Source organism: Aegilops tauschii, chromosome 5 (genome assembly GCF_002575655.3).
Source record: "Aegilops tauschii subsp. strangulata cultivar AL8/78 chromosome 5, Aet v6.0, whole genome shotgun sequence".
NCBI classification, from domain to species: domain Eukaryota; kingdom Viridiplantae; phylum Streptophyta; class Magnoliopsida; order Poales; family Poaceae; genus Aegilops; species Aegilops tauschii.
This window is the reverse complement of record NC_053039.3, coordinates 453,490,182-453,511,234: the sequence shown is the minus strand read 5'-3', so window position 1 is coordinate 453,511,234 and position 21,053 is coordinate 453,490,182. Positions and strand designations below refer to the sequence as shown.

The following is a 21,053-nucleotide window of genomic DNA, read 5'->3' as shown; positions in this document are numbered from 1 at the left end:
CAGCTCCTGCCAGGTGCTGACGCGTGGATGCCTATTGGTCCCGGTTGGTGGCACCAACCGGGACCAAAGGCCCTCCTGCCTGGGCTCCCCGCACTGGCCACGTGGATGGCCTTTAGTCCCGGTTCGTGTAAGAACCGGGACTAAAGGGCTAGGGCATTAGTAACGACCCTTTAGTCCCGGTTCCTGAACCGGGACTAAAGGCCCTTATGAACCGGGGTAAAAGCCCTGTTTTCTACCAGTGATCGTTGCTACTAAGGATAAAACAATGGGGTCTATCTCTAAATAGATAGATCTTGTCTATATCATGTCATCATTCTTATTACATTAGTCCGTTTCTCCATGAACTTAATACACTAGATGCATGTTGGATAGCGGTCGATTTGTGGAGTAATAGTAGTAGATGCAGGCAGGAGTCGGTCTACTAATCTTGGATGTGATACCTATATAATGATCATCGCCTGGATATCATCATGAGTATTTGAAGCTCTATCAATTGCCCAACAGTAATTTGTTTACCCACCGTTTGCTATTTTTCTCGAGAGAGGCCACTAGTGAAACCTACGGCCCCTGGGTCTCTTTCTCATATTATTTGCCCTAGCGATCTATTTTCCTTTGCTTTCATTTCAGATCTATTAAACCAAAAATACTAAAATACCTTGCTGCAAACTATTTATTTTATTTTGCGTTCGATCTATCTTGAGGCGCCGTTACCCGAAAGGGATTGACAACCCCTTTAATACATCGGGTTGCGAGTAGTTGTTATCTGTGTGAGGTGCCGTTTACGTGTTGTTGCTTGGTTCTCCTACTGGTTTGATAACCTTGGTCTCATCACTGAGGGAAATACCTACCGTCGCTGTGCTACATCATCCCTTCCTCTTTGGGGAAATACCGACGTAGCTTCAAGCCGCAATCACACCCACACGCCGAAGTGGTTGTCATGCGGTGGCCGATGATGGAAGGACGGACACTGACGAGGACTCTTTGACCAAGACTATGCGGCGTAAAGCTGTGTAGAACCTTGACAACCAAGGTACTTCGTCATCGCCCAAATAATTCTTATGTTTATCTACTACATCCATTGTTGCTAAGTTAAATAATGTGGGTGTTAGTCTTGGAAATAATGAGAATGATATTTCTCTTTCCGCAAATGCTTTGAGACATTTGGAATATGACTGATTGAAGGTTACTCCATGAGTTTCTAGAAAATCTTTTATCTCAGATCTAGATGAGGCACTAGTAGAAAAAGGGCCTATTGTCCCGGTTGGTAAGGGCCTTTTGTCCTGGTTTTTGAACCGGGACTAAAGGGTCGTTACTAATGCCCTAACCCTTTAGTCCCGGTTCTTACACGAACCGGGACAGATGGGCTTCCACGTGGCCGGTGCGGCGAGCCCAGGCAGGAGAGCCTTTGGTCCCGGTTGGTGGCACTAACCGGGACCAATAGGCATCCACGCGTCAGCATTTCAGGGCCTGGGGTTTTTGTTTTTTTGAAAGGGGGGAGGGGTTGGGGGTTTTGGGAGGTTAATTTAGGTGTTTCATATATTGTGTTAGCTAGCTAATTAATAGAGAGAAGTGTCCTCTCTTATCTCCGTACTTGGTCGACGCTACGTACTATATACGTATGGAGAGGACTAGACACGCTAGCTAGTAAGCAAATGAAGGAAACAGAAGATCGTCATGAACATATGCATACAGAGAGAAGTGATATCGACCACCTCTCCTTCTATGAGAGATTAGTTGAACAACAAGTTCTCGTATATCTATCCGACACTACCGGCTACATATATACAATAATTATCTCTTACAATATAATCTCCTAATTAAATTGTAAGAACACAGGGTCCACATAGTATTCTCCATTTTCAGCGATCACGTGGTCAAGGAAGAATGCCGCCAATTCCTCTTGAATTGCTCGCATACGATCTGGTTCTAGGAGTTCATCCCGGATCCGAAAGATCTAATTTGAAGAAGGGGGTCAATACATATATATATATATATATATATATATATATGAATAAATGAAACTCAACACAAATGATGGTAATAAAATAAAATTGTGAATATTATTGCTTACGCACTTCATATTGTTCGTCAGAGTAGCCCCACTCACAGGTCGTGTAGTGGATGGACTCGCAAACGTACTATCCACAGTAATTATTCCCGGGTTCCTGCCACAACCACTTTACAAGAAATAGAGGTCAATCAAACTGATAAGCAAGCATGCTAAATGGTATTGATGAAACTAGCGCTTGAATCACTAGGAGATGTGCGGAACATGCTACTATAGTACTTACTTTCGGGAGTTTAAATTGCAGCTTCTTCGGCAGTCCCGGAGCTTTTGTGGTGAATTTTATCCAAACCCTGCCAGACAAAGAAAATAATTACTTGATATCAGGAAATGAACAAAGTTGCTGATATGGTGGATAATGATCGATTTAACTTACTTCTCGAGCATTTGAGTCATGTCCGCATAGTCTTGGGGATCTTTTCGTCTCGAGTCTAAGACGGTTACTACTCCCTGCTCAAGCTTAATCTCTAGGAGAATATAGTGGAAGCTTCGCACGCATGCATAAGTCATCAATTACATTACTATAACCTGGACTAATAAGGGAAACCGAATATGCACAAGACAGTAATACTCACTTGAAGTTGTAAGGAAAGAGTATTATATCTTTGTTTTCATTTATTACCAACGATCGTAGCAAGTTGGCCTCGGTATTTTCGGCATGATATTTAACCTCAGTTGCATCTATGAGATTTGTGTTAATGAACCCAATATCACCGATTTGTCTTTTCTTCAATTCGGCGATCTTCAATCTGCTTAATATAGTGAGGATAATTATAAATACATGCAATGGAAGAGCTAAACTATATAGAGAGACTTAATGACAGAAGTAGTACTACTTACAGACAGTAGCACGTGATCGTTGATTTATCGAGGGCCTTTTGATTGAAAAACTGGAATAACTCCTCAAATGGTACATTCAACAGTTCAATTCCAACGAGGTCATGCTCCGGTTTAACTCTCAGCTTCAAAGTATTCGCCCCCCCAGACTCTCTGCAGGTTTTCATGTACCAATCATGTAATCTTCGCATCATCGTTGTTAGAGATCTTTCATCTTTGACGAGAGGCTTCCCGTAATGGTATTTGTGTTCGTCCACCTCCAAGATATCATAATGTACATCGTCGGGCAGGTAATCTCCAAGATTGCTATAACCAGGCACCATCCTCGGAACATTAGCGACGATGTCGCTAGACACCTTGAGCGGGGGGCACGATTGGTTCGCTTGTTCGCCGAGCTGGGCAATTTTTTCCCAGCTTGTCGTTCTTTTAACCTTTGATCACTGACAGTACTTCCCAACCGCTCCGCTTCGGCAAATGTCTTTGCAAGAATGCGCTCATAGTTGCCTCTCGCGGAGACTTTGGTGGTTTTGTCAGGGCAGCCAGAGTGCGCTTCGCTTTTACCGGATCTACCTTCTCCTCCGGAGGTGGATGTATATTTTCTTTCACCCCTTCAAAGAGGTTCGTCACTTCGGCTCGCACGATCTTCATGTTTTCCTCCTCGGTCCTCTCGTATGGTAACTTCTCTGGAGTCTTCAGAGAAGGACCGAATATTTATTGCCTCCCGCCTCTGGCTGTACTGCTAGACGCCAGCAGAGCAGACAGAGCGGCAGCGGCTGTCTTCTTTCCTTGCTTACGACGCGGAGGAGAAGGACTACGACGCGCCGGAGCAGCCGGAGCGGCGGCGGGTCTCTTCCGCCCTTGATGACGACGCGGAGAAGGAGGAGGCTGGCTGCTCTGGTGCGCCGGCGTAGGCGGAGAAGGAGGCGGAGTGCCGCCATGCGCCGGAGAAGGAGGCTGAGTGCCCTGATCACTCGCCGGAGGAGGAGGCGGAGGAGGAGGCGGAGTGCCGTTACTCACCGGAGGCATCCAGTTCGGAAGGTTGATGAGCTCCTTCCGCCATAGGCATGGAGTCTTCAGAGCAGATCCCAGACGTGTCTCCCTTCACCGGTAGGGTGGTCAAGCCGGAGGTCCTCAAATCCCTCCGTTATTTCATCCACCATCACCCTAGCATATCCTTCTGGAATCGGCCGGCAGTGTTAGGTTGCGCCGGGTTCAGGAGGTAAAACAGAGCCAACAGCCGCCTTGACTTTGAAGTTCTGCCATTGCGTCATAGGGTGGCAATGTTGAGACTCCGTGATAGCATCCACGGGGTAGCAAGCAGGAGCCGTCAAGACATGCTCCGGCTGAAGCAGCTCGGTGGAAGCCACGCTGCTTCTCCGCTGCGATGGCGGTGTAGCTTCGGGGGTAGTTTCGGCATGTCGATTGCCGTCTCGTTCCTCTAGCGCTTGAACCCTTTCGTGCAGCTTCTGAATTTGGGTCTGCTCCACTTTTTTCCTCCTCTCCTGGCATTTGTAACCGCCTACGTCCGGAAAACCAGCCTTCCACGGAACGGAGCCTGGCGTGCCTCGTGTCCGTCCAGGGTGCTCAGGATTCCCGAGGGCCATTGTGAGCTCGTCGTTCTCTCTGTCTGGAACGAACGTCCCTTCCTGCGCTGCATCGATATACTGCTGAAGCCTCTTGACTGGTATTCTCAAAAGCTCGTCCGTCCAAACGCACCTCCCTGATACAGGGTCCAATTTTCCGCCAGCCCCGAAGAACCAAGTCCGGCAACGGTCTAGCCAGTTCATTGTCTGTGGTTCGATCCCTTTATCAAGCAGATCATTCTCAGCCTTGGCCCACTTAGGCCGGGCTTTGAGGTAGCCACCTGACCCCGTGCGATGGTGAAGCTTCTTCTTCGCAGCATTCTTCTTGTTTGTCGCTGACATCTTCTTACTGTTTTCCGATGTCTTGTGGGCCACAAATGCGGGCCAGTGATCTCTGATCTTCTCATACCGGCCGATGAATTCTGGTGTCTCTTCTTTGTCGACAAACGTTTTCAGCTCATTCTTCCACCTCCTGAATAGGTCTGCCATCTTCTTAAGAGCATGAGACTTGATTAATTGCTCTTTAACTGGCTTCTCCGGATCCTCCTCTGGCGGTAGGGTGAAATTTGCCTTCAGCACAGTCCAAAGATCATCTTTCTGCATATAATTGACATAAGACACCTCAGGGTCTTCCTTCTTAGGCTTATACCATTGGTGGATGCTGATCGGGATCTTGTCCCTAACAAGAACCCTGCACTGAGCAGCAAATGCATCCTTTGTCCGGATGGGTTCAATCGGTTGGCCGTCGCGCGCGATTGCTGTGATCTCAAACCTTTCATCCGAGCGCAACATTCTCTTCGGGCCTCGTCTCTTTACCGAAGTTGTGCTCGATCCGGAGGGCTAGAAAAAAGAAGAAAGACGAGAGTTAATTAATATGTGTACATACCAAAACAATGAATGCATCAATTAGCTAGTCAGCACAGGCTTAACTAATATATTTACCTGGCCAGACTCTGTTCGGTCACCGGAGCCGTCACCACGGGCTCCTTCTTGCACCAGCATTGGGTCACCGGAGCCATCACAATCATGTCTTTCCTCCTCCACTCTTCGCTCACCGTAGCCTGCTTCTTCACCCTGTTCTTCCAGACCATCATTGTCGTTAAGATACGACAAGATATCACCTCCGGCTAAGATTATGTCCCCCAACACCTCTTCTGCTTGCTCGTCTCGTCCGTGCTCCATTGTTTCTGCAAATATTACAACATGGCAATTATTACACAAACATGACAGCAGGTGGATATATTAGTGCAAACGTAGACCTAGCTTATTCTGGGTTTGGGGTGGCCTCGGCAACGCTTCAAGGGTAGGGGCGCGGCGGGAGGGGGTAGGAGACCGACATCGTTTTTTTCTAGGGTTTGGGTGTCCTCGAGAGTTTTGCTCGAGCGAGAGGGTCGGGGGGTGCTCCCGTGGTATAAGTTATCACGGTCGAGAGGGGGTATAAATATCGACCGTCCATCATGTCGAATTTATCTAGGAGGGACACTACTAGAAAAAGGCTTACTAGTGGCGCACCAGTTTTGCCTACTAATGGCGCACTATTGGTGCGCCACTAGCACCATGCCACTAGAATATTTTAGTAATGGCGCACCACAGGTGCGCCATTAGTATCTGGTATACTAATGGCGCACCACGGGTGCGCCATTAGTATCCCACAGGTGCGCCATTAGTAACTGGTATACTAATGGCGCACCAGATGGAAGTGCGCCATTAGTAGCATTTTTTTTTTAAAAATCGTTTTTTTCTTAATCTCAGGTCACGATTTCACATATGAGATATCCAACACATATATATACAACAAGCATCCATATAACAATCATATCCAACACACAAGTTTCATCATATATACATACATAGCCAACACATAGTTCCATCGTTACATATTACAAAAGTTTCACATTGTTCATCCAACATCGTTATCCATCCAACACCATATTACAAAAGTTTCACATAGTTCAGTTCTCATTGTTCTTCTCCTTCTCCTTCCTCAGCCTGATGCGCCAAGAGCGGCGAGGCGGTGGAGGCAGCTGTGGGATGTAGTCTTCTAGCACAATTGGCGTGGTCATGTCGCCCAGCTGTGGGATCGCCGGCGCCACCACCGGTGCGTGGTCATTGTCAGGCACCACCACCATCGCGAGGCCACCTTCAGGCAGGACGGGCACGACCATCGCTAGGTCATCCTCAGCCACCACCATCTCTTGCCCATGGTCAGCCAGCACCATCTCTTGCCCATGGTCAGCCAGCACCATCTCTTGCCCATGGTCAGCCACCACCATCTCTTGCCCATGGTCAGCCACCACCATCTCTTGCCCTTGGTCAGCCACCACCAGCGCTAGGTCATCCTCAGCCTGATGCCCATCGTCATCCTGCAGCGGCCCACTCTGCTCCTCTTCTCCCCCACTCCAGTCCGGATCATCCTTCTTGCTGTCTTTGCTGCTGCCAGAATCGCTGCTGCTTTCGCTAAAGCCAGAATCGCTGTTGCTTTTGCTACAACCATAATCGCTGCTGCTTTGGCTGTAGCCAGTGTCGCTGCTGCTGCTCCCATTGCCTGTCCAAATGCAACAATGGCCGTTAACAATCGATGTGAGACAAAGCCAAATGTAGAGGAATAAGAAGAGGCAGAACGCACTGGCATCTTCGTCGTCAGTGTAGCGCATGCGACACATAGTCGTGTTGAAAACCTTCACGATGAGCATTGTGGCGTCATCGTCGTACCCGAAGAGAAGAAAGTACCCGGTCCGTAGGTCGTAGGCACTGTAGAACTTCTCCCAGCCATGGCACAGGTACATGTGGCCCTCCTCGATCACCAACTCCACGTCCCACAGCCTGCGAACCCCGCTGCCGGCCTGTCGGAGCTTCACATTATGTGGCGGATCTTCACCCAGCATGTTCATAAAAGTGTCAGGCAGCCTCTGCAATTTGGGACAAGGAGTGATGTAGCAAACAACAGAGTTATCATAATGAGATGGGTGAAGGGGAGATCTCTCGTTTTATATACCTGCCTCGTGGCTGATACTGAAGTCCCAAGTATGATACTGAAGAACTCGAAAGCATCCAACTCGTACTCCGGTGAGGCAGAGCGGCGGTGGCTGCTTCCCCCCATCTCTGATAAGCAGCAGAAGAGACCAATTAGTACCAGGATTATACATCGACTAATTATACATCTGACCCCATTTATAAAACATGCGATGTATTCCACAATACAAAGAACAACTACCATTAATAGGTTGTTGTTTAGAAGGTTTCCGACATGTGTATCAGAGAACAAACATATGATCTAAGGTGAAACATTAGTGCCATGGTTAGTGGTAATTGGTAAATGCTATTTCTTTCTTTAGTCGATTTCATTTGCCTTGGTCTGAGAAAAAAATGCTACAGTTAGGAAATGCAAACATCAGATTAGAAATTATGTAGAATAGATAATCAACTTTGCTGATTCCTAATAATAGACTTATTGATTGACATTTAGGATCAAAATGCAACCAATGAAAAAAGAAAACAGAGGATCAGAGACAAGCCATGTCTTGCATTGTTTCTATTTTTGTGTTTACGGAAGTACCTAATGGTATTTTTATGATGTTTTGCAGCTGGTGAAAACGTATGAAATTGCATTGTTTTGCAGCTGGTGAAAGAAGCACCTAATTGCATTAACACATGTCCAGTTCCAATAGAAATCTTGGGGTACATTCATGCTTGAGACCCATAACAGGAGCTTACTAGCATTATGCATGCATTACACATGCATCAAGCACCAGCTGCATTGTTTTGCAGCTGGTGAAAGAAGCACCTAAACTACAATACCTTACATGTAAGCAGTGCAAAAGGAGATGAAAAAGATATCAGTTGCTAAACCCGACAGCAATTGTTACACCGCTTTAATATCTCTCAACACTTTCTAGTAGCAACTAACAACCTGTATCATCACATAAGGTTTGCCCTATTGAAGTTTTGCACGATTTGGAATATATAACAGTTAATGATGTAATATGGCAATGAAGCAATTGCATTAAAAAAACTAAGACATGTGGAAGAGTGGACATTGTACCTGTCAAGGGAGAGGATTGCTCTGCGACACCACCACTTCTCAAACTTGGCCTTCACAACACACTACATAGACAGATGTAAACTAAAATATGAATTCCTTTGCACTAGGATCATAAAACAAAATATTTAGAACTGAATCATATAGTAATTAATCACAATCTACAGGGCTGCTGCACTCTAATCTTTGCAAAAGAACAAAAAAATAACATTGTTTTAACCTAAACAGAAGTGCCAAATACTAAACAATGACCATTGTTGTTATACTAGTGAACTATCTGCTAGAGATTCTACACCCATACTGAAAGCAATGTACGAGGCTACGAGCCTGGCTCAAGAAGGAATACTCCAACAGGCTATGCATTCCCAATGTTTGGTGTGTGACTGACTTTTGTGTACACTAGGCCATCACTGAATACACGAGTATGATATCCATATCAGAGGTTGATGAATACAGATGTTGTTATGTTGATTACATCTGCGTGTGTGCAAAGTGGTCATAGTGAATTAGAAAATAACAGAAACAGAGGACCCTCTTTTAAAGTGCTCGCAATTGTTTTTTAGTTTGATATGTCTTCACAATATGGGTGTGTGCATTTCTCAAATACAGAGGCCCTATGATCTTCTTAACTTATCTGAAAAATATTATTCGACATTTCAGGCCTTGGATTACTGTCAGCTATGAGATGAAGTTCGGAGAAAGGAGCTAAAACTTGACTCACCAAGTCTGCTCTATATTGTATCATACAGTTCATATTTTGTTTCTTCGGAAATTTCTGAAATTCAAAGTTACCCTCGAAGTGGTAGAGAATGGACAGAACTAGAGCATGGGCCATTGTCAGCTTCTGTGTTAGTACCTTGAGCCCTGGTCACCTTGAGCTTCTGTGTTATTACCTACGAGCTGCCACCTTTTTGGCGCACCAGGGAGTTGGAGTGGCTGGAGGTCGAGCTGGGCTGCTAGACGTCGACGGGGCGGATCTCGACTGCGAGGGAGTCAGTCCATGGTGATGGAGTCAGCGCTGGACAGGTGGGAGGGAATGGGGAATGGTGGAGAGAGGGAGGAAGGAGGAAGGAGGAGAGGTACCTGGTCGCCGGAGGGGTCGGGGTCGGGGTCGGCGAAGGGGTCGCGGTCGGGATCCGAGCTCTTCCGGGTCCTCGCTCGCCGCGGTCGAAGGAGAGCAGGGGCCGGTGGCGGAGCACGGCAGGGGCAGGCAGGATGGGCGCGTCGGGGCCGCGCTCGCCGGCGTGCAGGCGCGGCGGACGGAGGGGGCGGAGCAAGGGGGCGGCGGCGTACGGTTGGGGTCGAGGAGTGGGGGATCTGGCGAGCGAGGGAGGGAGGGAGGCGACAGTGCGAGGGGAACAAGTATAAAAATTCTAATGGCGCACCTCCCCCTGGTGCGCCATAAGTACGTCGATTCTAATGGCGCACCTCCCCCTGGTGCGCCATTAGAATTTTGTTTTACTTACTAGCCCGACTGGTCAGGTTATATCCCACCTAACCCTATCTCCATCAGAACACGCCCACTAGCCCGACTGGTCAGCACGCAGCACACACACTAGGAGGTCCTGGGTTTGATTCCCAGGCTCCCCAATTTTTTTTATGCATTTAAAATGCTGTTTGATATTTATTTGTGTTTAAATATGTTCAAACTTGTTTAAATCATAACAGTAATATTTTTTTTATAAAAACAGTAATAATTTTTATAAAAAATGCATTTAAAATGCTGTTTGATATTTATTTGTGTTTAAATATGTTGAAACTTGTTTAAATCATAACAGTAATATTTTTTTATAAAAACAGTAATAATTTTTATAAAAACAGGGTGCGGGGGGTGCTCGGCGGCGGTGGAGCGGGGGAGGGTGCGGTGGGTCGTCGGGGGTTGCGGGGGGTGCTCTGTCCTTGTCGTTACCGGTGTAGGATTCCATCGTTACCCCGGAGTTCTGATAACCATCGCTCTTCATGTCGTTGTCCTCGGTGTAGAATGTGTAGCTGTTGAATGCGAGGCGGAGGTTGCGGCGCGCGCGGGCGAGGGCGAGGTTGGTGTCGGCCCTGCGGCGCTGCTCCGGCGAGAGTGGGGTGGGGTCGGAGGGGAGGATGGGGAGAGGGAGGCGGCGGGGGCGCGGATTGGGAGCGGACGGAGAGGAACTGGCGCGGGGGAGAGGGACGAAGGGGGACTGGCGAGGGAGAGGGAGGAATTAGCTATAGCATTCATTTGTGACAGTGGAGCAGGCCGGAGAGGGTGCAGGGGGTCGTCGGCGGCGGTGGAGCGGGCCGGGGAGGGTTCGGTGGGTCATCGGCGGCGGTGGAGCAGGGGAGCTAGGGTGCGGTGGGTCGTCGGCGGCGGTGGAGCGGGGGAGGGTGCGGTGGGTCGTCGGCGGCGGCGGTGGAGCAGGGAAGGGTGCGGTGGGTCGTCGGCGGCGGTGGAGCGGGGGAGGGTGCGGGGGGTCGGCGGCGGCGCCCGGTGGAGCGGGGTAGAGGGTGCAGGGGGTGCTTGGCGGCGAGGGGGACCGGATTTGGCGAGGTGGGATAGCGATCGCGAGATGGAGGGGGATCGAGATCAAGTGTCTATGAAATATACACTAATGGCGCACGGGGAGCAGTGCACCATTACTAGCTTAAACTAGTAATGGCGCACTGCACCAGGTGCGCCATTAGTAGTTTTGCAAAAAAGTAAAAAAAAAATAAAAAATTTAGTGGCGCACTATGTTGCTGGTGCGCCATTACTAGTTACAACTAGTAATGGCGCACTATGTCCTGGTGCGCCATTAGTATGTCTGGCAAAATTAAAAAAAATTGTTACTAATGGCGCACCGTTTGTCTGGTGCGCCATTAGTGTCTTTCACACTAATGGCGCACCAGCACATGGTGCGCCATTGCTATATAGCAATGGCGCACCACATGTCTGGTGCGCCATTAGTGGCCATTCCATCTATAGCCCTTTTCCTAGTAGTGGGAGTTATGTATATCGACAACGACGACATACATACATGGGAAAATAATGTTATCGGGGAGGGGGTATATCGACAACGACATACTTGATAAAAAATAAGAAGACGAAGAAGAAATAAAAAGAGAAGAAGAAAGGAATAGAGGAGAAGATCGAAGAAAAAAAGAAGAAAAAAAGGGGAGAAGAAGAAAGGAATAGAGGATATCTATTTTTTCTTCTTCTCCTCTATTCCTTTTTTTCTTCTTCTCCTCTATTCCTTTCTTCTTCTCCTCTTCTTTTTCTTCTTTTTTCCTCTTCTTATTTATTTCTCCTCTTCCTCCTCTCCTCTTCTTCTCCTTTCTTCCTCTTCTTATTTTCGTTTTTCCTCTCCTTCTTTTTCTTCTTCTTCCTTTCCTAGCTAGATATATAAAACTTTTCTAAAAATGTAACTTTTGCATATATAAAACTTTTCCATGGATCATCATTTCTCATATATATCCATCTATAGCCACATACATATATAAATGGAAAAAAATGCTATGAACCAAAATACATATATACTTGGTAAATATTCTATGAACATCGTTTCTCATATATATGAATGCATACATCCATGGATCATCATTGCTCATATATCCATAGTCATATATAAAAACTTTCTGTATATGAACAAAAAACTTTCTATGAACAAAAAAACATTTTTGACATATTTAGCACATTCTAAATTTTCCTAACTCTTTTACAACCACAAAAATTACTCCAACTTCATGACAGTACCCACACTCCATTTCACCAAAAATCTTCTGATCCATAGTTCAAAATTTTCAAATTTCATTCAAATGAAATTTGAACCAGATTCAAATTCCTTGCTGAAAACCTATTCAAATTCCTTTCTAAAAATCTAAGTTTTGCATAGATGTATTTTTAAAACATCATTACAGTTGAAAAAATATATTCATACATACAAAAAACATGTAAAAAATACATACATACATATATGAACATACATAAAAAATACATATATCTAAAAAATACATCGGGGCAGGTGCGGCGCGTGGCGAGGGCGAGGGCGCGGGCGACGGCGACGACGGGCGCGGGCGACGGCGACGGGCGAGGGCGTGGGGCAGGGGCAGCGCGCGTCGGGGTAGGGACTGCGCGCGGCGACGACGTCGGGCGAGGGCGCGGCGACGACGACGACGGGCGCGGGCGACGGCGACGGCGGGGGCGGCGGGCGGCGTCGGGGCAGCCTGGCGGCGACGATGTCGTCGAGGGGTCCTCAGGGGCAACTGCGAGATGAAGATGAAAATTTTCACAAGTGTTGGTTATATACCCAGAGCTTTGGTCCTGGTTCGTGGCACCAACCGGGACCAATGCCCCCTTTAGTCCCGGTTGGTGCCACCAACCGGGACCAAAGGTCTCTTTAAAGGGCGGGAAGCGGCGGCCTTTGGTCCCGGTTGGGGGCACCAACCGGGACTAAAGGGGGGGCATTGGTTCCGGTTGGTGCCACGAACCGGGACCAAAGGTGTGCATTGGTCCCGGTTCGTGGCACCAACTGGGACCAATGTCCTGCGCCTGCCAAAGCCGCGGTGCGGTGGGATGTTTAGTCCCACCTCGCTACCCGAGGAACCGTTTTATAAGCCCTGCCCCGCCATCTCCATTGAACTCCTCTGAATTGCAGGCCTCTGGGCCTAATCTTGCACTGCTATGCCTGTGGGCCTGCTGGGCCTTCTGCGGGCCTGAATCCTGGCCCATTGATGGGTTTCTAGTCATATTCAGGCCGTGGTGGCCTAGTAGGTGGCATTTTTTATTTTTTCCCAGTTTTTTCTTTTCTTTTTTGCTTTATTTATTTTATTTTGTTTCTACTTACAACAAAATACTTATTTATTTTATTTTATTTTGTTTCTAATTACTTATTTATTTTACTTTATGATAATTCTTTTTGCTATTAAAGATTCTATCAAAAAAAGTTCTTTATGAAAATTCTTTTTGCTTTTAATGATTTTGAACAGAAAATAGTTCGATAATTTTAGTTGCATCAATTTTATATGATTTTAGTTTCAATAATACTAGAGGTTTCTTATAATGTTTTGAACATAAAATACTTTGTTAATTTTAGTTTCATAAATTTTATTAAAGTTTATTTTATTTTGTTTCTACTTATATATTTTAATAAAGTTTATATTATTTTGTTTCTAATTACTTATTTATTTATTTTGTTATTTTTCATGCACCATTTTTCATGCATTTACTAATTATTTTGAGCTATAAGACCCTAAAATTGAAAAGCATTTCAAATGAACTCTGAAAAGGTTGAAAGTTGGCATGGTATCATCATTTCATCCACATAGCATGTGCAAGAAAGTTGAGAGGGTTACGGCAAAAACTAGATGCACTTCGTGTACAAAACGGACAATGGTATCATACTCGTTTGTTACAAAGTTGGCATGGTATCATCATAATAGTTGCGGGAGAAAGTCTTCACTTTTTCTTCGCTTGTGTCATTTGCTTATTGCGCCGTAACCATGGATAATCTTCATCGTTTATCAGGATGCTTGGGTCAGCCTTGACTTTGAAGGGATGTATTTCATGAAACTTTTCATAATTTTCAGACATGTCTGTCTTGCCTTCCACTCCCACAATGTCCTTTTTTCCTAAAAGAACTATGTGGCGCTTTGGCTCATCGTATGATGTATTCGCTTCCTTATCTTATCTTTTTCTCGGTCTGGTAGACATGTCCTTCACATAGATAACCTGTGCCACATCATTGGCTAGGACGAACGGTTCGTTAGTGTACCCAAGATTGTTCAGATCCACTGTTGTGATTCCGTACTGTGGGTCTACCTGTACCCCGCCTCCTGATAGATTGACCCATTTGCACTTAAACAAAGGGACCTTAAAATCACGTCTGTAGTCAAGTTCCCATATGTCCATTATGTAACCATAATATGTGTCCTTTCCCCTCTCGGTTGCTGCATCAAAGCGGACACTGCTGTTTTGGTTGGTGCTCTTTTGATCTTGGGCGATCGTGTAAAATGTATTTCCATTTATCTCGTATCCTTTGTAAGTCAATACAGTCGAAGATGGTCCCTTGGACAACGAGTACAACTCATCACAAACAGTGGTGTCACCTCTGAGACGTGTTTTCAACCAACTGCTGAAAGTCCTGATGTGTTCACATGTAATCCAGTCGTCACACTGCTCCGGGTGTTTGGAGCGCAGACTGTTCTTGTGTTCATCGACATACGGGGTCACCAAGGTAGAGTTCTGTAGAACTGTGTAGTGTGCTTGAGACCAAGAATGCCCGTCCCTGCATATTATTGAGCCCGCTCCTAGCGTGCCTTTTCCAGTCAGTCTCCCCTCATACCGCGATTTAGGGAGACCTATCTTCTTAAGGCCAGGAATGAAGTCAACACAAAACCCAATGACATCCTCTGTTTGATGACCCATGGAGATGCTTCCTTCTGGTCTAGCGCGGTTCCTCTTGATCTTCAGCAGCTTCCCCCGTTGCAGCATCACCGTATTCAGGGGGCACATAGTTGTCATCGTCCTCTTCTTCTTCGCCGTCTTCCATCATAACCCCTATTTCTCCGTGCCTCGTCCAAACATTATAGTGTGGCATGAAACCCTTGTAAAGCAGGTGGGTGTGAAGGATTTTCCGGTCAGAGTAAGACTTCGTATTCCCACATGTAGGGCATGGACAACACATAAAACCATTCTGCTTGTTTGCCTCAGCCACTTCGAGAAAATCATGCACACCCTTAATGTACTCGGAGGTGTGTGTGTCACCGTACATCCATTGCCGGTTCATCTGCGTGCATTATATATAATTAAGTGTGTCAAAAACCATTACAAAACATCATGAATAGATAATTAAGTGACCAAATTAATAGAAGTTCATCATCACATTAAAACCAAAGTACATACATAGTTCTCATCTAACAACATATAGCTCTCCAGAGCATCTAATTAATTAAACCATACATTGAAACTATGTAAAACATTTCAATGCGAAAACAAATGCGATCATAATCGCAACCAAGGTAACAATTGATCCAACGGCATAATGATACCAAGCCTCGGTATGAATGGCATATTTTCTAATCTTTCTAATCTTCAAGCGCATTGCATCCATCTTGATCTTGTGATCATCGACGACATCCGCAACATGCAACTCCAATATCATCTTCTACTCCTCATTTTTTTATTTTTTCCTTCAAGTAATTGTTTTCTTCTTCAACTAAATTTAACCTCTCGACAATAGGGTCGGTTGGAATTTCCGGTTCAACCACCTCCTAGATAAATAAAATCTATGTCACGTTGGTCGGCATAATTGTCATAAACAATAAATGAACCAAATAGTTATAAAAAGATAATATATACCACATCCGAATCATAGACAGGCCGAGGGCCGACGGGGGCGGATACCAAGACCATCGCACTATGTAATAAGAAGGAATAATAAAAGTAACAAAATTAGACAAGTACCTATCTGATAAGAATTTTTTTTCTTTCAGAAAGAAGATAAGAACAAGAGGCTCACCACGGTGGTGCTGGCGACGAGATCTGTGCGGGCGATCGACGGTGGTGAAGACGGGGACGGGACGTGACGGACTGCTAAACCTAGACAAATCTCGGGAAAAATGGAGCTCGGAGGTCGAGTTTCGAGAGGAGAAAGATTAACCAGTGTGGCTCAGACATTTCATCAAACACCTCATGTGCATAGGAGGTGAGCTAGAGCACCCAAATGCCCTCCCCTCGACGGCCAGAAAAAATAGAGCACTGTGGAGTGCTCTGCTGCGGCGATGGGGTATATATAGGCAGCTCATTTGTCCCGGTTCGTGGCTAGAACCGGTACTAAATCCGGGCCTTCTGTCCTGGTTCATGCCAAGAACCGGGACCAATGGTTGTGGGCCAGGAGCGAGGCCCATTAGTCCCGGTTCGTGCCTCGAACCGGGACAAATGGTTCCATACGAACCGGGACCAATGCCCACGAGGCCCCGGCTGGCCCCCTGGGCTCAAGAACCGGGACGAATGCCCCCATGGGTCCCGGTTCATGACTGAACCGGGACTAATGGGCTTGCCATGCCCGAACGAAAGCCCTGTTTTCTACTAGTGAGGAGGAGCTGCATGCCACATCAGATGGTCAGCTACTCGCTCATGTAGTAGGGGAGGTTTCGAACATGGGTTTGGAGGAACCCGGGCTTAGTTCATTAATTTAGCTTACAGCTTCCGGTCGTAAATCCAAGTCTGATCGGTCGAAAAAAGGTCGTAAACCCTCTAAAAGGGCAAAATTTTCTAAATCTCCTATTTTTTCCTCATGAATGACATGTTCTTTAATAGCTTAGGTCTTGGTGACTTGGCTAAACATCTATTCATTGCAGAATGTAATAGGGAGTACAATTTAGATTTTTTGGCTTTATCTGAAACAGGGAGACGTGATTTATCAGTAAGTCTGCTTAACTGCCTTTCTGGCGGGATAGATTATAACTTGATTTCATGACCACCTCGAGGTCGTTCTGGGGGCATTTTACCCGGCGTTAACACAGAGACTATGGATGTTCTGGCTAGTTCGGAAGGGGAGTTTCACATTAAACTCCATATCCGAAACAAAGCAGACAACTTCAAATGGACCCTCGTCGTCGTGTATGGGGCAGCCCAGGATGAACTCAAGGCCGTTTTTCTCCGTGAACTGGTTAATCTAGCGAAAGATAATCCCTACCCCATTCTTATTGGTGGGGATTTTAATTTGCTACAATTTCCAAATGAGAAAAGCCGAGGTAGGTTTGATAATAACTGGCCTTTCTTTTTCAACGCTGTCATAGACAGTCTAGATTTGCGAGAGGTTTACAGGATTGGAAGACAGTTCACATGGGTGAACAGTCTTCCGGAGCTGACATATGAGAAACTAGATCGCGTTTTAACGGATACCGACTGGGAATCCAAATTCCCTATGGTTTCTGTTCGCGCTCTTCCTCGTATAGAGGCTATCTCAGTCCATGCACCCATCCTCTTAACCACTGGATCGCCATGACCACAACACTGACGCAAGTTCAAGTTCGAACTGGGTTGGTTGCATCGAGATTGATTCTATGAAATGGTCAAAGAGGTGTGGGATAAACCGGTTGCCGGGCCTACCCCAATACACAAATGGAACAACAAAATGCGCGCATTACGTAAGTTCCTTCGTGGTTGGGCTAGGCACACTGCGGGTATCCTCAAAAAGGAGAAGCTTCGTCTTTCATCCATTATTGATGATTTAGAAGCTTTGGCAGAGATTAAAGCTCTCTCTGACCTCGAATTAGAGATGAAGAGTCAACCGAATGCCCAGTTAGCTCACATGCTGCGCGAGGAGGAACTCAAGTGGTACCAACATTGAAACTCTCAGTTTATCCTCAAAGGTGATTCGAATACGAGATAATTCCATGGTGTCGCCAATGGTAGACACCAGAAGAAACTAATTCATTCCCTACAACAGGAGGAGGGGCATGATTGAAGGGCATGAGCAACTTCAGTCTTATATCACTAGTTATTATAAAAATCTATTCGAGACACCTCAGGAAGGAAACTTCTCGATGGATGAGTCTCGAACAGATGACATCCCCCAGGTTTCTGATGCGGAAATAGCCTTCTAATAGCTCCATTTTCCGAGGAGGAAGTTAGAAAGGCAATTTTCCTAATGGAGCATAACAAAGCACCGGGTCCAGATGGTTTTACCGTTGAGTTCTACGAGAACTTTTGGGAGGTCATCAAGCATGATCTCCTACTCTTGTTTGGCTGCCTTCACGCTGGTCAACTGAGTTGTTTCGCTTAAACTTTGGTGAAATTATTTTAATACCTATGGTTAATGAGGCTGAAAGGATACAACAATATCGTCCAATATGCCTCCTTAATGTTAGCATTAAAATCTTCACTAAGGTAGCGACTATTAGTCTCAATTCGGTTGCTGAACATGTGGTTCGTCCTTCTCAAACTGCTTTTATGCAAGGCAGGAACATCCTAGATGGGGTTGTTGTCCTTCATGAAACAGTTCATGAATTGCATCGAAAAAACTAAACGGGGTGGTTCTTAAAATTGACTTTGAAAAGGCTTATGACAAAGTCAAGTGGTCTTTTCTTCAACAGACTCTCAGAGTGAAAGGATTTTCTGTAAAGTGGCGCGCAATGATCCCTAGTTTTGTGGCTGGAGGTAGTGTTGCCATTAAAGTCAATGATGATGTTGGCAACTATTTCCAACCGAAGAAAGGTTTGCGACAAGGTGACTCAATATCGCCCATGCTATTCAATATAGTGGCGGATATGTTAGCGGTCATGATTGAGCGTGCCAAGGTTGATGGCCAAATTGATGGGGTAGTGAATGGATGGTGGCCTCTCTATCCTTCAAAATGCAGATGATACAATTCTCTTTATGGATCATGACCTCGAGAAAGCAAGAAATCTGAAATTAATTTTATCAGCATTCGAGCAACTCTTAGGGCTTAAGATAAATTTCCATAAAAGTGAATTGTTTTGTTTTGGCGAGGCTCAAGGCGAGGCCCATCTGTATGCCGACCTGTTCGGATGCGGGTTGGGCCAGTTTCCGATCACTTATTTGGGTATACCGATGCATTATCGGAGACTCAGAAATGCTGAATGGAAACACGTCGAGGAAAGACTACAAACAAGGCTTAGTAGTTGGAAAGGTAAAATGCTATCTCTGGGTGGTAGGTTGGTCCTCATAAATTCAGTACTAAGTAACATGGTACTATATATGATTTCCTTCTTCCAATTGCCGAAAGGAGTTTTGCATATATTGGATTACTTTCGGTCAAGATTCTTTTGGCAAGGAGATAGCGAGAGAAAAAAATATCAGTTGGCTAAATGGAGTGTGGTTTGACGTCCCAAGGACCAAGGAGGGTTGGGCATACATGACCTTGAGGTTAAGAATAGGGCCCTCCTTGGAAAATGGTTGTTTAAGTTGTTGTCCGAAGATGTTGTATGGCAAACCCTCCTTAGGAGAAAATATGTGGGTTCAAAGGCGATATACCAGGTATAATGGAAGCCTGTGGACTCTCATTTTTGGGTGGGATTAATGGAAACGAAGAAATATTTCTTCCGCTATGGGTCCTTCTCAATTAAGGATGGCTCGGAAATTAGATTCTGGGAGGATAAGTGGTTAGGCAATGCTACACTCCGGAAACAATATCCAGCTCTATACAATATTGTATGTCACAAGGGTGATACTATTGCCAAGGTTTTGGCATCATTTCCGCCAAATGTGACGTTCAGAAGGGATACCTAGACTCCAATCGTGGAACATACTACTTCAATGATTAACCACGGTACAGTTGTCACAGGGTCCGATTTATTTTGTTGGAACCTACATGGGAATGGGCAATTCTCAGTGGAGTCTATGTATAGAGCTTTGATCCAGTCTGACGTGCCAGTTGATAATAATAAGATCTGGAAGATGAAGATACCTCTTAAGAATAAAATCTTTGCATGGTATCTTCGTCGCGGAGTCATTCTTACTAAAGATAACCTTATTAAGAGGAATTGGCATGGAAGTACGCAATGTGTATTTTGTCCGCATGATGAGACAATAAAATATTTGTTCTTCCAATGTAAATTGGCTCGTTCTATATGGTCAGTCATCCAAATAGCTTCTGGCTTGTATCCTCTTTGTAGTGTTGCTAATATATTTGGCAACTGGTTACATGGGATTGATCGCAGGTTCAGAATTCTACTTAGGGTGGGAGCACTTGCCGTGATTTGGTCGATTTGGTTATGTACAAATGATAAGATTTTTAACGGTAAAAGTACTTCGCTCATGCAAGTAATCTACAGATGTACCGGGACGCTTCGTTTATGGTCCTCTCTACAAAGAGTGGAGAATGGAGACCTATTTACGGAGGTGTGTACACGATTGGAGGTTACGGCGAGGTATACTTTTACCCAACATGGGTGGCAGCATGATTTTAGGATTGGGCCACCGACGGTTTAGGCGCTATACAGATATACATTTTTCTTTGTATTTCGCCTTCCTATTTTATTTTCACTTATCGTGAGGACTTTGTTGGCTGTGTGCGTCTTAGTTATGCAGAAGCCGGGTGTAATACTTAAACCTTTTAAGTAATAAAGCGGTCTTTTTCGAAAAAAGAACCGTCAGATCCATATCTTCTGTCCCTTCCGGGAGTTTGGACACCTTTTGCCACCCAATGCTATCCCTCAAACGTTTGTTGACTGTTTCGGACGTTCAAATCCGGCAAATCTGGTGGACTTTGGTGAGTCCGGAAATCCGTCTAGCCAACCAGAAGCCACCACATCGGACAACCGGACATCCCTCATCGGTGTTCACCAACTGGTCCGGACTAGTCCACAGATAAATAATGTGTTCATTTTAGGGTGAGCGTTAGAGAATCTCTAACAATAGGAGTAAAATAGGGCACTCAAAATCAATTTTAGGGTACCAAAAAGTTGGTTCGCGGTCATCTCATCAGCCTTATAGGCTACTGGTGTTAAGGTGGCATATGTCGAGTGGGTGATGTAGGGACACGTTAGTGTAACAAAAGCCTGACAGTGTGTTGCGTGGAAAACGAAAGGCGCATGAGGACGAAGACAACCTTCA

At 45.6% G+C, this 21,053-nt stretch overlaps 1 protein-coding gene across 1 annotated transcript; it reads right to left on the bottom strand.

The window, feature by feature from the left end:
* Positions 1-3,016: 3,016 nt before the first annotated feature.
* Positions 3,017-9,409, bottom strand: LOC141022997 (uncharacterized). The gene is made up of 3 exons (XM_073499301.1): positions 7,112-9,409; positions 6,534-7,030; positions 3,017-3,055 (listed from the first exon to the last, which is right to left on the bottom strand). Exons 1-3 carry the CDS (start codon positions 7,374-7,376, stop codon positions 3,017-3,019), a joined length of 801 nt encoding a protein of 266 aa, XP_073355402.1. The 5' UTR covers positions 7,377-9,409.
* Between the last annotated feature and the right edge of the window lie 11,644 nt (positions 9,410-21,053).